This window comes from Geotrypetes seraphini, chromosome 12, assembly GCF_902459505.1.
Source record: "Geotrypetes seraphini chromosome 12, aGeoSer1.1, whole genome shotgun sequence".
Classification (NCBI taxonomy): domain Eukaryota; kingdom Metazoa; phylum Chordata; class Amphibia; order Gymnophiona; family Dermophiidae; genus Geotrypetes; species Geotrypetes seraphini.
The window spans coordinates 32,336,258-32,350,813 of record NC_047095.1 but is presented as its reverse complement, the minus strand read 5'-3'; the positions used below and the strand labels follow the sequence as shown (position 1 = coordinate 32,350,813).

At 42.3% G+C, this 14,556-nt stretch overlaps 1 protein-coding gene across 5 annotated transcripts in view; it reads right to left on the bottom strand.

Annotated features, from left to right (window-relative positions):
• The window catches only part of TTLL7 (tubulin tyrosine ligase like 7), a 262,594-nt gene that overhangs the window by 73,424 nt on the left and 174,614 nt on the right, over positions 1-14,556 (bottom strand). For 4 of the 5 annotated variants that reach the window (XM_033916629.1, XM_033916626.1, XM_033916627.1 and 1 more), the window contains 2 exons: positions 5,358-5,492; positions 1,761-1,841 (listed from right to left, as the gene is read on the bottom strand). In XM_033916629.1, coding sequence (XP_033772520.1) covers positions 1,761-1,841; positions 5,358-5,492 — 216 coding nt within the window. Of the gene's footprint in view, positions 1-1,760; positions 1,842-2,269; positions 4,122-5,357; positions 5,493-14,556 lie in introns of those variants that run through there. The other variant, XM_033916631.1, reaches the window with a different exon arrangement.

Below are 14,556 nucleotides of genomic sequence, written 5' to 3'. Positions count from 1 at the left end.
GGGGTTATTTTTCCCTTCAGAGAGCATTAAGTCAGAGCTGTGCAAATAGTAGTCCCCAAGCAAAGACCTCCCTTCCCCTGAATTGACTCCCCCCATCCCCCCTTGCAAGCACATTTCTAAATCCAAATCCAAGGCTCCCTCCCTACTCAGGGCATGGCCATCATTTTTAACTCGGAGCTGCAAGGAATAGGAATGAATGGGTATCGTCTTCACATTCCACTGGATCACCAGGGATATTTTTCAGGTAGGCCCATGGGGCCTGTGTTGGGGCGGGGCTTAGATTTGGGTTAAGAAAGTTGCTTATAAGGGGGTGGGAGGGTCTGTTTAGGGAGAAACGTCTTTGCTTAGGGAGAGAAGTGGTAAAGGGAGAGCGCCACTATTTATATAGCTCCAGCCCCTTTAAGGAAAGGTTCCCCAGAAGCATTAATGGTCAGCTGCTCCCAGAGAGCAGAATAATATAGCTTGTGAAGTTGACCTCAAGCTGTGTTATTCATTACTATCTGAGTTACCAACCTATGGTGCTGGGTTACCCCAGGTTAGTGACACCTATGGTAAACTAAGCTACAGTCAAATACCATATTATTTCACTGCTTGATAATTTCTCCTTAAACTTTTTTTCTTCAGTACCACAAAATGGCAAAAAACACATACCCTCGGATTCTCTAATCAATTCCAATGTCGACTGCTGACTTAAAAGTGACCGCCAATCACATGTCAATCACACAATAGCACCGGTTAGAGAATTGAAACTCATACGCCTACATAGGCATGATTCAGCTAAAGATAGGTGCAGGAAATGTAGGCCCGGAAAATCCTGGCCTATATTTCTGGCATCTATCTTTGCTGGGGGATCCTGACAATAGCCCACAGCCTGCCATCAGCAGGGGGGATCATGACAAAGGAATCCCCGATCAGCTGAGCCTGCACTGGGAAGAGGACCTAAGGTGCCTGGGCCAATCAGTCTTAGGCCCCTCCCAATGCATCCCAGGAAGGGGGAAAACCCTATCATTTTGATAAGGCAGGCCTGCTGGTAGGAGGGCGTGTGCATCCCTCCTGCCGATTTTCCATCAAAGATACAATGGGGTGTGGAGTGGTGTGTGGGGATGTCAGGCTCTTTGGAGGGGTACTGGGGGGGATTGGGGGGAGGGAGGGAGAGAGAGAGAGGAATCAGGGATCTCTCTGCCGGTTCATCTAATTGCAGCAGGAGAATCTACGATCAGCTGAGCTGGCAGGACTCCCCGAAGTCATAGTGACGAGAAGTCCTGCCAGCTCAGCTGATTGGGGCTTCCTCAGCCGCAATCAGCTGATGGCAGGCTGCCGACTATTGTCGGGATCCCTGGCAAAGATGGGCACCAGGGTTTTCTGGGCCTACATTTCTGGCGCCTGTCTTTGCATGAATCGCGCCTACATAGCAATCTGGGACATAATGGTATTTATTAATGAGTGGGGGAGGGGGAAGAGTAAAACAAAAAGTAAAATATCATACAGTACAAATATTTTTTGCAGTTTCAGAACTCATGTGCTCTACTGACTGGATAATATTAACAGCTGCATAGAAAGTGTCCCTAAATTTTCATAATGGCTATTTTGCAAGCAAACTGTCATTGCTGAAGTGGCAAACAAATGTCAGTAAGATCTTAAATCAGAGTCAGAAAGTATCTTTTGTTACCACTGAGAGCTCCATGATTATTTCATATATTTTGTTCCAATGTGATGATCATTACATTTTGTGTATCAAATATTGAATAGCTATTACTTACCTTTTTTTGTTTCATTGAGTCCAGTTTAATCAGCCAGTATGAAGCTACTTTTGGTTTATGATATTTCCAATTATCCATAATCTAAAAAAAAAACAACCAAAAGAGACAGCTTATAAAATGAAATTAAACCATAAAAAGGACAATTCTACTACTGGTTGCCTCCATTTAGGTGCCCTGAGGACCTGCTGGTATCGGTGTATTTTATAGTTATGCACTCACAGTCACCTGGGTCGTAGAGCTGGCAAAGGGTTGCCAGATTTTCCAATCGGAAAATTCAGATCCTTAGACCCATTACAAGGCCTGTTCTGTTCCGCCCATCCCTGCCCTAATCCCACCCCCAGTCCTGCCCTAGCCACGCTCCCCGCTGCTTGCTCTTGTCGGGCAGGGAGTCCTCCTGAGGTGACAATGTAGAAAGCTTATCTGAAGGAAATGGCACAGTGGGAACTGCATGAAGAAAAAGGAAGTTCAGAGAAATAAAAAGCAGTTATTGGTCTTGGAGGCAGCAATGTGTTTCTTTATTGTAACTATTTTAGAGCATATGTGTATGGGCTAGGAGGGAGACTGAGGGGGCAGAACAGGAGACGGATCTTTCTACTACTGGGAAAAGTAAAAACTCTATCGTGAGGATGTAATTGTTTTGACCTCCTGAATCGACATTTGGATTTTGCATTGTATATTATTGTATTCTGTTTGTACATCCTCTTTTGTAAGAATTGTTCCTATGTTTTTTCAATAAAAAGGATTTACAAAAAGAAAAAAGAAACATATCCATCTGTAAATAGTGTCTTTCTGAAATGGTATTTACATACGTATGCAATATGCTTGGGTAAATGCCACTATTTACACATGGATAGATCATAAGAACATAACAACAACAAAGCATATCCATTCACAGTAAAACATAAATAACTTTCACACTTTAAAACATTTTTAAAAATAGGTTCAGGGCATCAGTTACGACCCTGTAGAGTCACGGGTGCAATCCTGGCTGCCTTTACACTGATCTTTATGTGTATACATGTGCTCAGAAAAAGCTGGACATCAGGATTTATTCCTTCTCTGTGGCAGGTATAAGTATACAATAAGAGCCTGACTGTATAAATAGTGTCTAAGGGCACCTAACTTGTAGACGCCACTCTGTGTGTTTGTGAATTGACCGCTAGGCATCTTTTACAGAATCATTCCTAGTGGCGCCTAGATATGCATATACATCGTTAGATGTCACGTTAAGAGCTTCTATATTAGGCCAGGGTTTTCTTGGCCTACTATACCAGCGCCTAACTATATTGCCTAAGTCAACCACATCTTTCTCCATCCCTAATCATGCCTACTTTTCAGGTAGGTGTCATTAGGTGGTGGAGGGTGCCTCGACTTAAGCATTGCTAGACACTGCGAGGATATCCGCGTGCATCCTTAATTGTCAATACAAGAAATTTGTTTTTTAATTGTTTTTTAATGGCATGGCCAATAACCACACCATTTAACCAATTGTGTTGTATGCAAATTTTCATTATGTGTTACTAGGCATCTACAATTAGGGTGCCTAGCGACGCCTAGTAGAGAATCAACCCCTAAATGCTTCTTTGGACCTGGAGTTTGCATAATTCATTGAGGGGCCACTTGCACTTACTTCTATGGCATGTACCATTATATCCAGTAATAAAAGTTTTTCGCATAGGATCCTAATCAGCTTTGTAAAATAACAGTGCCTATGTGTGTAAATGTCAATATCTACATGTGTAAAATAAACACCTACACATCTAAGTGTTGACACTAACATAGACCTCTACCTATTGCTTCTCTTTGATTAAACTTGTTTCTACCTAAAATGACTATTGGCAGTAGATCTGTTGAGACTGATGTCTACTCCTATGCATTCTTACTCATAATTTACAAAAGGTACTATGTTCAGTGAGCCTTTTGTAAAAACACCTGGGAAATTGTAAAAGTCCTAACTTGGACGTCCCATTTCCCACATAAAACTTCTATACATATAGGATTTTATGTGGCACATCGTATGCCTTTTCTCAGCTTTCTTGTCTCTCATACTGGCCACGTTTGTGAAATAATCTTAAAATTGTTCAACATTTTCTCCATTCTCAGCCAGAGTCCGCTGTAGTTCTTTTAGGCTTCACAGTGACCTTCTTGAGAAGTTTCCTTAACCCATTTTATCTTTGGATCGATGGCCTGATTGAAGCAGTGTCTATGTGGTGCCAAACAGTTTCCAATTTGCAATGATGAACCTGACAGTGTCCAAAGGGATATTTTCTTATAGCCTTCCCCCATGTCTAGACCTTTGTTTCTGACTCACTTCATACAGCAGCAACAGCTTGATTTTTCTTCAAATCATCTCAGTTGTGACTGTATAAAGAGAAGTATTATTTAACTTATTGTAGGCCTTATTAGGGCATATTTTGGAAACAAAACTATGAGAAAGAGTGCAAAGACTTATGCAATGAAGACTTGGTTTCTTATTCTTAGTTACTTTCTGAGCATTTCTATAATTGTTCTTTTATGATGAACATGTACAGTATGTTTACATAAAGCAAACCAACTCTGGTTTAAAACATTTTAAATTATATATTTTAAACAGCAGAAAATGTATAAGGGTATAAAGAATTTTACAAGGCACTGTCTCTCCCTCCATGGTATCACTAGCCCTTCTCTCATTCTCCAAGGCCCGTTTTTGTCCTTCTCTTCCTACTGCATTTTTCTTCCCCTGCTAGATGTAACCTCAACCACCATTATTCAGAATTTATGAAACTAGTTAAAACATACTAATAAAGTCAGAAAATGTCAATGAGAAAGATATGAAGGGAATATAGTACATTTCAGCTGCGACGTTCGGTGTTTCACAGCATAACTTTCAATAAACAATCAGATTTATATTCTAACACTGGGCCTTTCCTTAACAGTTTTTGCAGTTCTATATCTACGGTGCAAGGTTTTGAAAATTTAGTTGATTTGTTATTAACTTGCTTAGACCAATGGAAGAGTGTGGCACAGTGGTTAAAGCTACAGCCTCAGCACCCTGAGGTTGTGGGTTCAAACCCATGACCCTGGGCAAACCTTGTGACTTGGGCAAGTCGCTTAGGGCTCCTTTTATCAAGGTGCGCTATGGGGGTTAGCGCGTCGGACATTTCATCACGCGCTAACCCCCGCGGCACACCAAAAAACTAACGCCTCATCAATGGAGGTGTTAGCGACTAGCGCGGCAGGCGGTTGAACGTGCGGTATTCCACACGTTAACCACCTACCGCAGCTTGATAAAAGGATCCCATAATCTCCCCATTGCCCCAGGTACATTAGATATATTGTGGGCCTGCCAGGACAGACAGGAAAAAATGCTTGAGTACCTGAATAAATTAATGTAAACCGTTCTGAGCTCCCCTGGGAGAAAAGTATAGAAAATTGAATAAATACATAAATGTTTTCCTATAAATTTATTTTCTAAGAAAAACAGGATTTTCTTCATTTTCTGCATACCATAACAATCTGTAATCACTGTCTTAAAATTTCTCAGTTCACATAAGGTTCTTTGCTCAACTTCCCATATGACTTCTGCTTGAACTATACAGGTATATGCTGAGAACTTACATCATCTATTATGAAATCTGTTTCTTTATCTGTTTTTCCTGGAGACTTTACCCGCAAATCCTTCAGAACTTGTAATGTCTGCATAGTTAATGCTTCTTCCTGCTCCTTTACTCTGTGATGCAGCAAGTAGTCACTCTGAAAAGTGAAGTCAAACTCAATGAGTTTATAATTGCTGGTTTATTGTGCCAATTCAAGTCCTTGAACAGCAAATAATTAATGACTAAGAAAAAATCACAAAGATTTGCATCTGTTTTCACTGTGCAGTGTTTTTGGCCCAAAACAATGCATGTCATTTTGTATAATCAAAATTTTGAATGTTGTTCAATCTGCCACCCTTCGGAAAGAGTGTAAATGTGATTCAACCATGTATATATTTTACCCCAATTTTCACAAGCAAAATGTTGTTGATATTTTTTTACTCCTGAAAGACCTTAGCAATGTTATATTACACTTTAACTAAGAAATACAAGGGTGGGCCATGGAAATGTAGACCGCCTCTAATACCGGTGCCAGAAACATGGTGTTCTCCCTGGAACAGTGAATAGTGATTGTGGAAGGTGCAAAAATGTGAACAGGGACCACTTTCACCATCTGTTGTAACTTGTAGGTAAGTGAATAAAAACAATCCACTTGCTCATTCATCTTGTCATACTATCGCCGAAGGTGGGCTACTTTTTCGCAGCCCACCCTGTATAAGGAAAACAAAAAATAATTTTACCTTCTTTTTTTTTTTTATAATTCTTTATTCGTTTTCAATCTTACATCAAGTGCACAAATAATAAAACAATACAATTAAACACATCACTTGACAATCTTTCTGATTTATCTTACAATACATAAAATTACCACCCTCCCCTCCCATCATTCCTCTATTATTTCCCCAATAAGAAAAATGTAAATTATACCTCCCCCTCCCCCCAATCATTAGACGGGGTATATTACAATAGAAAATGGTGTTTACTCATTACAATAACAAGTTAATGGCTCCCAAATTTTATTAAATTTCTTATAGCTTCCTTGTTGTATAGCTAGTGCTCTTTCCATTTTATATATGTGGCATAATGAGTTCCACCAGAAATTGTAATTGAGTCTACTGTAATTTTTCCAGTTACTTGTGATATGCTGAATGGCGACTCCTGTCATTATCAATAAAAGTTTATTGTTATGTGATGATATTTGGCTCTTTTTCCTCATAGACATACCAAATAGTACTGTATCATAAGATAATGCCACATGCTTTTCCAATAAACAATTTACTTGATCCCAAATTGAGGTCCAAAAGGCTAAGATAAAGAGACAATAAAACAAAAGATGATCTAAAGTCCCTACTTCAAGATTACAGTGCCAACATCTATTAGACTTTGAACTATTTAACTTTTGTACTCTAACTGGGGTCCAAACGCTCTATGCAGAAGAAAAAAACAAGTTTGTCTCATAGATGCAGACACTGTACATCTCATCCTCCAAGACCAAATTTGTGACCATTGAGATGCTGAAATTTGATGCTTAATCTCAATGCTCCAAATATCTCTAAGACCATTTTTGGGTTTCTTTTTAACATATTCACTTATAATTTTATACCACTGTGCGGCCTGGTGTCCCAGAAAGTCGCCTGAAAGCATAGAAATTCCAGACTATATTGCGTATTCAGATTTTTCCATTTAGGGAACCCTACCTTCAACAATGCAAAAAAAAATTTAAGCAAAGGTTGTAAATAAAATATAACCTTGAAACTTTTGTGATTAAACTTTTGAGTCACCGGAAAGTGATGTTTTCAGTTCAGGGTCCTATTTATTGGAACAGGCTTTCTATGGATCTTAAGCAAGCAGTTTCGGTTTTACAGTTTAGAAAACAGATGAAAACGTCTCTGTTCTTGCATGCTTTTGCAATAAGTAAAAGCGAGCAATGAACCAGCAGTCAAGTCTCAGTCAACAGCAATTAAGTATTTCTGTTTGTAGTATTGTTATATGTTTGGTGGTTGTAATATTGTAATATGTTTATTGTATTATGTTTCTTTGCTGTCTTATTGATATATGTGTTGTATGTGATGGTTGTAATTTGTTATTTCTCATATGGATGTCTTATTGTATTCCGCATAGAATTGCAGGCTATGCGGAATATAAATTTTTTAAATAAATAAATAATCAGTGTTAATTTTTGGATCAACTGTATATCTTGGGTCAATTTTGAAACTGCCTGGAGAGCTTGAAGATACTTTGAAAATTATCTTACAAGTTCATGGTTCCAAAGGGGAATCACCTGCTAAGTTTCACTTTGCAAATCTGAGGCCGGCAGGAACCAAGGGTGACTAAGATAAAATGAGGAAAATGGTTAAAAAGAAGCTAAAAGGGTTTGTGGCAAAGGTCAGAAGTGTAAACCAGGCGTGGATTTTGTTTAAAAATACCACCGTGGAAGCCCAGACCAGATGTATTCCATGTATTTAAAAAGGTGAAAAGAAGAGAAAACAAGAGCCGGTGTAGTTAAAATGTGAAGTGAAAGAGGCTATTACAGCCAAGAGAACATCCCTTAAAGAATGGAAAAACGGATCCCAATGAAAAAAAGAAGACACATAAGCACTGGCAAGTTAGATGCAAAACATTGATAAAGAAAGGTACATATGAATATGAAGAACAACTTGCCAAAGAGGCAAAAACTCATAGTAACAATTTTTTAGGTACATCAAAAGCAGAAAATCTGTGAAGGAATCCTTAGGACTATTAAATGATCAAAGAGTAAAAGGTGTACTCAGGGAGGATAAGGCCATAGCGGACAGACTGATAAATCTTTGCTTTGGTCTTTATGGAAGAAGATGCAAGAAATCTTCCAGAACTGGAAGTGGTTTTCAAGAGTGATGAGGCAGAGGAATTAAAAGAAATCTCAGCGAACCTGGAAGACGTACTAAGCCAAATCAACAAGTTGAAGGACTCAAATATGAAATTGCTGATCTGTTGTTAGTGATCTGTAACCTGTTGCTAAAATTGTCTGTAGTATCTGAAGATTGGAGGGTGGCCAATGTTACACCAATTTTTTAAATGGGTTCCAGGGAAGATCCGGGTAATTACAGACCAGTAAGCCTAACCTCAGTGCCGGGCAAAACAGTGGAAACAATTATAAAAAAATAAAATTGTGGAACATGTAGACAAACATGATTTAATGAGACAGAGTCAGCATGGGTTTAGCTGAAGGAAGTCTTGCTTGACTTCTTTGAAGGTATGAATAAATATGTGGATAAAGGCAAGCTGGGTGATGTAGTGTATCTAGATTTCCAGAAAACTTTTGATAAAGTTCCTCATAAGAGGTTCCTGAGAATATTAAAGAGTCATGGGATAGGAGGCAATGTTCGATTGTGAATTAAGAATTGGTTATCGGACAGAAAACAAAAAGGTAGGGTTAAATGGCCTTTTTTCTTAATGGAGGAGGGTAAATAGTGGTGTGCCAAGGGATCTGTACTGGGTCCGGTGCTATTTAACTTATTTATAAATGATCTGGAAATTGGAACTACAAGTGAGGTGATTAAATTTGCAGGATGGCACTAAACTGTTCAAAGTTGTTAAAACGCATACGGTCTGTGAAAAACTGCAGGAAGATCTTAGGAAATTAGAAGACTGGGCGTCCAAATGGCAGATGAAATTTAATGTGGACAAATGCAAAGTGATGCACATTGGTAAGAATAATCTAAATCATAGTTACTGGATGCTAGGGTCCCTCTTGGGGGTCAGCGCTCAAGAAAAGGATCTGGGTGTCATCGTGGACAATACACTGAAACCTTCTGCCCAATGTGCAGTGGCAGCCAAGAAAGCAAATAAGATGCTAGGAATTATTAGAAAAGGGATGGTAAACAAGACTAAGAATGTTATAATGTCTCTGTATTGTTTAATGATATGACCTCACCTTGAATACTGCATTCAGTTCTGATCACCTTATCTCAAAAAAGATATAGCGGCACTAGAAAAGGTTCAAAGAAGAGTTACCAAGATGATAAAGAGGATGGAACTCCTCTCATATGAGGAAAGACTAAAGAGGTTAGGGCTCTTCAGCTTGGAAAAGAAACAACTGAGGCGAGATATGATTGAAGTCTACAAAATTCTGAGTGGTGTAGAATGGGTAAAAGTGGATTGATTTTTTTTTTACTGCATCAAGATTTATAAAGACTAGGGGACACTCAAAGTTACAGAGTAATACTTTAAAAACCAATAGGAAGAAATATTTTTTCACTCAGAGAATAGCTAAGCTCTGGAATGCAGAGGATATGGTAAGGATGATTAATGTAGCTGGTTTTAAAAAAGGTTTGGACAAGTTCTTGGAGGAAAAGTCCATAAACTGTGTTGAGACAGACAAAGGATAAGCCACTGCTTGCCCTGGATCAGTGGCAAGGAATGCTGCTACTATTGTGGGTTTTGCCAGGTACCTGTGACTTGGATTGACCTCCATGAGGACGGGATATTGGGCTGGATGGACCATGGTCTGATCCAGTAAGGCTATTCTTATGTTCATACAGTAAGGTATGGACAAGGATTTCAAAATAAAATTTCCACAAATACTTCTCTTCCCTGTGGCAAAAAGTATGCATGTTGTGAAGCATAATCACTTGGTCAGTGTTTGTGTTTATCGATAGACTTTTGCTTAAGATATAGTGGACTGGGCCTATGTTGGGTAACAGCAACTTAGTGGATCCACACACTGCGCAGGAGAAAGCAATGGCAAACCACTCCTTTACTCTGCCATGAATTATCACAGGGTGGATTCCTCAATGTGCATGTTGCATGAGTCTGTGGATGGCTTGGTGGCATAATCCATCCATCCATAGTGGAATGCTCCTTTAAATGATTTGCAGCCACTGTTCCTTCTAGGGAGTCCTCCATTTGCATTGCTGCCTGGGGAGGGGGGAGGGGGTATCAATATTGTATATTCAATCGAGAGGTACAGGTAAGTTCCATGAAGTCCTAGAGAGCTTGCCTGCCCCTCACTATTGAAAATGTGATAGTGAAGCAGCACCTCCCACTGGCAGGACTGTAGATGGAAGATTCCTGCTCAGCTCAGAGGGAACCAGTATAAGTTTCAGGATATTTTTCACATATACTTTTAGGATGGAAAGGTTTCTATAGCAAAGCAGCAATCATTTTGAAAGCTGCCTTGTTTGGTACAAACATATTTAGGAACGCTTTTTCTCACTGGTCTCTATACTAAATGCGACTTCCCGAAGAATACCTCTGCTACAGAACAGGAGACACAGGATTCTTCAGGGAGTCACTGAGTATGTGTGCGTTTGTGTCTGGATAGAGATGGGGAGGGAGGAGTAGTATTAAAAGGAGAAGAGGAGGGAAAGCAGGGCTTTTGGTTTCCTGTTTTTCCCACCAGAGCCGTAGTACTGAGGGAGACTCCTAGAAGTGCTGACAGCTTTTGGAGAGAAAATCCATATGGGTTTGCCAGAAGAGCAGACAGCAAAGTATTTTGACTTGGCAGGAAGATAGCATGTAGAGAATGACACGGGGAAAAAATCTGTCCCCGTCACTGCACCGTCCCCGGCCCACCATCCTCTGCACCGCCCCGTCACCGCCGTTCCCTTCATCGCCCCGTCACCGTCACCGTCATCCCTTTCACCGCCCCGTCACCGCCACTGCCATCCCATTCACCGCCCCGTCACCGTCACCGTCTAGCACCCATCTTCTTCCCTCCGCTCCCCCATAGTCTGGCATCTGTCTTCTTCCCTTCCAGCGTCTTCTCCCCACTCTGCCTTCCACATTTCCTTTCAGAGTCTGTTCCTCTCTACCCTCTTTCAATGTCTGTTCTATTCCTTTCCACCACCACCTTTCCCTCCCTCCTTTACCATCTGTTCCTTTCTACCACCCTTCTTTCATATCTTCTATCAGTCCCTCCACCATCACTAGCAGGCTCTCTTCTCCCTTACCATGAGCAAATAGAACTTCTGAAAATTGTATTGCTGAGGCATTATTTCTAGTACGCCTTTTTTTCCAGATGGATAATGACATCAATTTTATAATTCTTACTGTCTGCTCTGATTTCATTCACAATTTGGTTTGTGTTTTGTACCTGAGGATTCCATGAGGCATTTAACCTTTTCCTGTCTCTTCTGTGATTTCAAGTTGATTCCTTCAATAATGGAGTCTCAAGGCAGTAGCAGTTTTCTATTTTGGGCTCTTTTGACATTGTTTAAGGGATTTCTTGTACATTTGGTGCTGGTCTTCTTTGATGAGGTCATTTCAGAATCTATTTCCAAGGAAGAGAAACTTTTTCCCTTTCACCCCCTCCTTCCTTGTGTGAGCCAGAACAAGGATTACTAGATGTCTTTCAGCAGCTCCCCTCCCTCCCTCCCCCTTACCTTTGTGGCCAAGTCAAAATGATCTACCAACAATAAAATTTTAAAAACACAAAGCACGCTGTACGCAGAGAAAATGTTAATTATCATTTATATTCCGCGGGTTTTCAAAGAGGTCAAGGCAGATGACTTTATGCAATGTCACCTCAGTAACAACTATACAAAAATAGACAAATATTCCCCCTTTCTTTTTACTAAACTGCGATAGCGGTTTTTAGCGCAGGGAGCTGCGCTAAATGCCCCACGCTGCTCTCGACGCTCATAGGCTCCCTGTGCTAAAAACCGCTATTGCGTTTTAGTAAAAGGGGGCCATAGTGCAAAATATAGACAGCAGATATAAATTCTCAAAACGGACACATTTTGATCACTAAGTTGAAAATAAAATCATTTTTCCTACCTTTTTGTCTGTTGATTTCATGAGTCTCTGGTCCTTCTTCTGGTCCTTCTTTCTTCTCCTGCCTCCCCCCCCCCCTCTTTCTTTCTCTCTCCCCCTGGCTCCCCTCTTTATTTCTGCCTTTCTTTCTCTTTCCCCCTGGCCCCCCTCTTTATTTCTGCCTTTCTTTCTCTCTCCCGCTGGCCTCCCTCTTTATTTCTCTCTCTCCCTGGCCCTCCTCTTTCTTTCTGCCTTTCTTTCTCTCCCCCTTGACCCCCTCTTTATTTCTGCCTTTCTTTCTCTCTTCCCCTGGCCTCCCTCTTTATTTCTCTCTCCCCCTGGCCCTCCTCTTTCTTTCTGCCTTTCTTTCTCTCCCTCTTGACCCCTTCTTTATTTCTGCCTTTCTTTCTCTCTCCCCCTGACCCCTCTTTATTTCTGCCTTTCTTTCTCTCTCCCCCTGGCCCCCCTCTTTATTTTTTCCTTTCTTTCTCTCTCCCCCTAGCCCCCACAAAGCCATCGTGCTAATTTCTCCACTTCCACAATTCTTTCCCTACCCTCACCCCCAAGCCAGCAGCCGATTTCTCCCTGCTCCTTCCCCGATGTCCTGATGTCCTGAACTTCATCGGGCAGCAGCAGCATTCACAATTCACTGCTGTTGCCCGCTTCAGGCCTTCCTCTCTGTCGTGTCCTGTCTTCATGAAAACAGGAAGTAGGCAGGACCCGGCAGAGAACAAGGCCTGAAGCCGGCAACAGCAGCGAATTGTAAACGCTGCTGCTGCCCGAAGAAGGTAATGGAGCACCGAGGCAGACCGCTTCTCCTCCCTCCCAGCCGAACCCCCACTGACCCTCCTATCTCCCCCCCCCGTGAACCTTTCCGACCCTCCCAGCGAGAGCAGCAAACCTCCTTCGCGGCTTTCTCCTCCCTCTGCCGCGTCACTGATGATGTCATCAGTGATGCGGCAGAGGGAGGAGAAAGCCGACGCTACTGGAGGGAGGTTTTCTGCTTTCGCTGGGAGGGTCGGAAAGGTTCACTTGGGGGGGGAGAGATAGGAGGGTCAGCTGGGGTTCGGCTGGGAGGGGGGAGAAGCAGTCTGCCTCGGTGCTCCAAGGCCTGGCGCCATTACCTTTTTCGCCCCTCCCGCCCCCCCCCCCTTGGTACGCTACTGCTCTCCAGCTCTCCTTAGTTTACCGGTTTTCTTTTTCGCCGACCGGCACGCTTTCAAAGAGCCGTGCACGCGCGGCTGCTCAAAGTTCAATCTTCTGCTCTGCTGCAACTTCCTGTTTCCGGTTGGGTCAGAGCAGAAGATTGAATACTGAGTAGCCGCGCGTGCGCGGCTCTTTTGAAAGCGTTCCAGTCGCCGAAAAAGAAAGCCGGCAAACTAAGGTGAGGTGGAGAGAGGAAGCTGGTTAAATGATCGAGCCGGCGTTCGGGTTGGCGGGTGGGGGCTGCGTGAACCGCACGATTCTTTATGCCTCACTGCGGTGACAAGACCATTCACCGCTCCACGGGACGGTGATGGCCTTGTCCCCGTCCCCGCAGAGGCTGCTAATTTTCATTCCCCATTTTTGGCGGGTTACCCACGGCTAAACGCAGAAGCCGCGGGTAAACCGCCACCGTGTCATTCTCTAATAGCATGGTCCTGGGCTGAGAAGCAAGGGTGGGACTCGGAGTGGCTCACCGAGAGAGTGAACTGGAACTTTGCTCCCGAAGGTGTCATCAGAAGATAACAGACAGCAAAGTGTTTTGACTTGGCAGGAAGATAGCATGTAGAGAATGACACGGGGAAAAAATCTGTCCCCGTCACTGCACCGTCCCCGGCCCACCATCCTCTGCACCGCCCCGTCACCGCCGTTCCCTTCATCGCCCCGTCACCGTCATCCCTTTCACCGCCCCGTCACCGCCACTGCCATCCCATTCACCGCCCCGTCACCGTCCCCGTCTAGCACCCATCTTCTTCCCTCCGCTCCCCCATAGTCTGGCATCTGTCTTCTTCCCTTCCAGCGTCTTCTCCCCACTCTGCCTTCCACATTTCCTTTCAGAGTCTGTTCCTCTCTACCCTCTTTCAATGTCTGTTCTATTCCTTTCCACCACCACCTTTCCCTCCCTCCTTTACCATCTGTTCCTTTCTACCACCCTTCTTTCATATCTTCTATCAGTCCCTCCACCATCACTAGCAGGCTCTCTTCTCCCTTACCATGAGCAAATAGAACTTCTGAAAATTGTATTGCTGAGGCATTATTTCTAGTACGCCTTTTTTTCCAGATGGATAATGACATCAATTTTATAATTCTTACTGTCTGCTCTGATTTCATTCACAATTTGGTTTGTGTTTTGTACCTGAGGATTCCATGAGGCATTTAACCTTTTCCTGTCTCTTCTGTGATTTCAAGTTGATTCCTTCAATAATGGAGTCTCAAGGCAGTAGCAGTTTTCTATTTTGGGCTCTTTTGACATTGTTTAAGGGATTTCTTGTACATTTGGTGCTGGT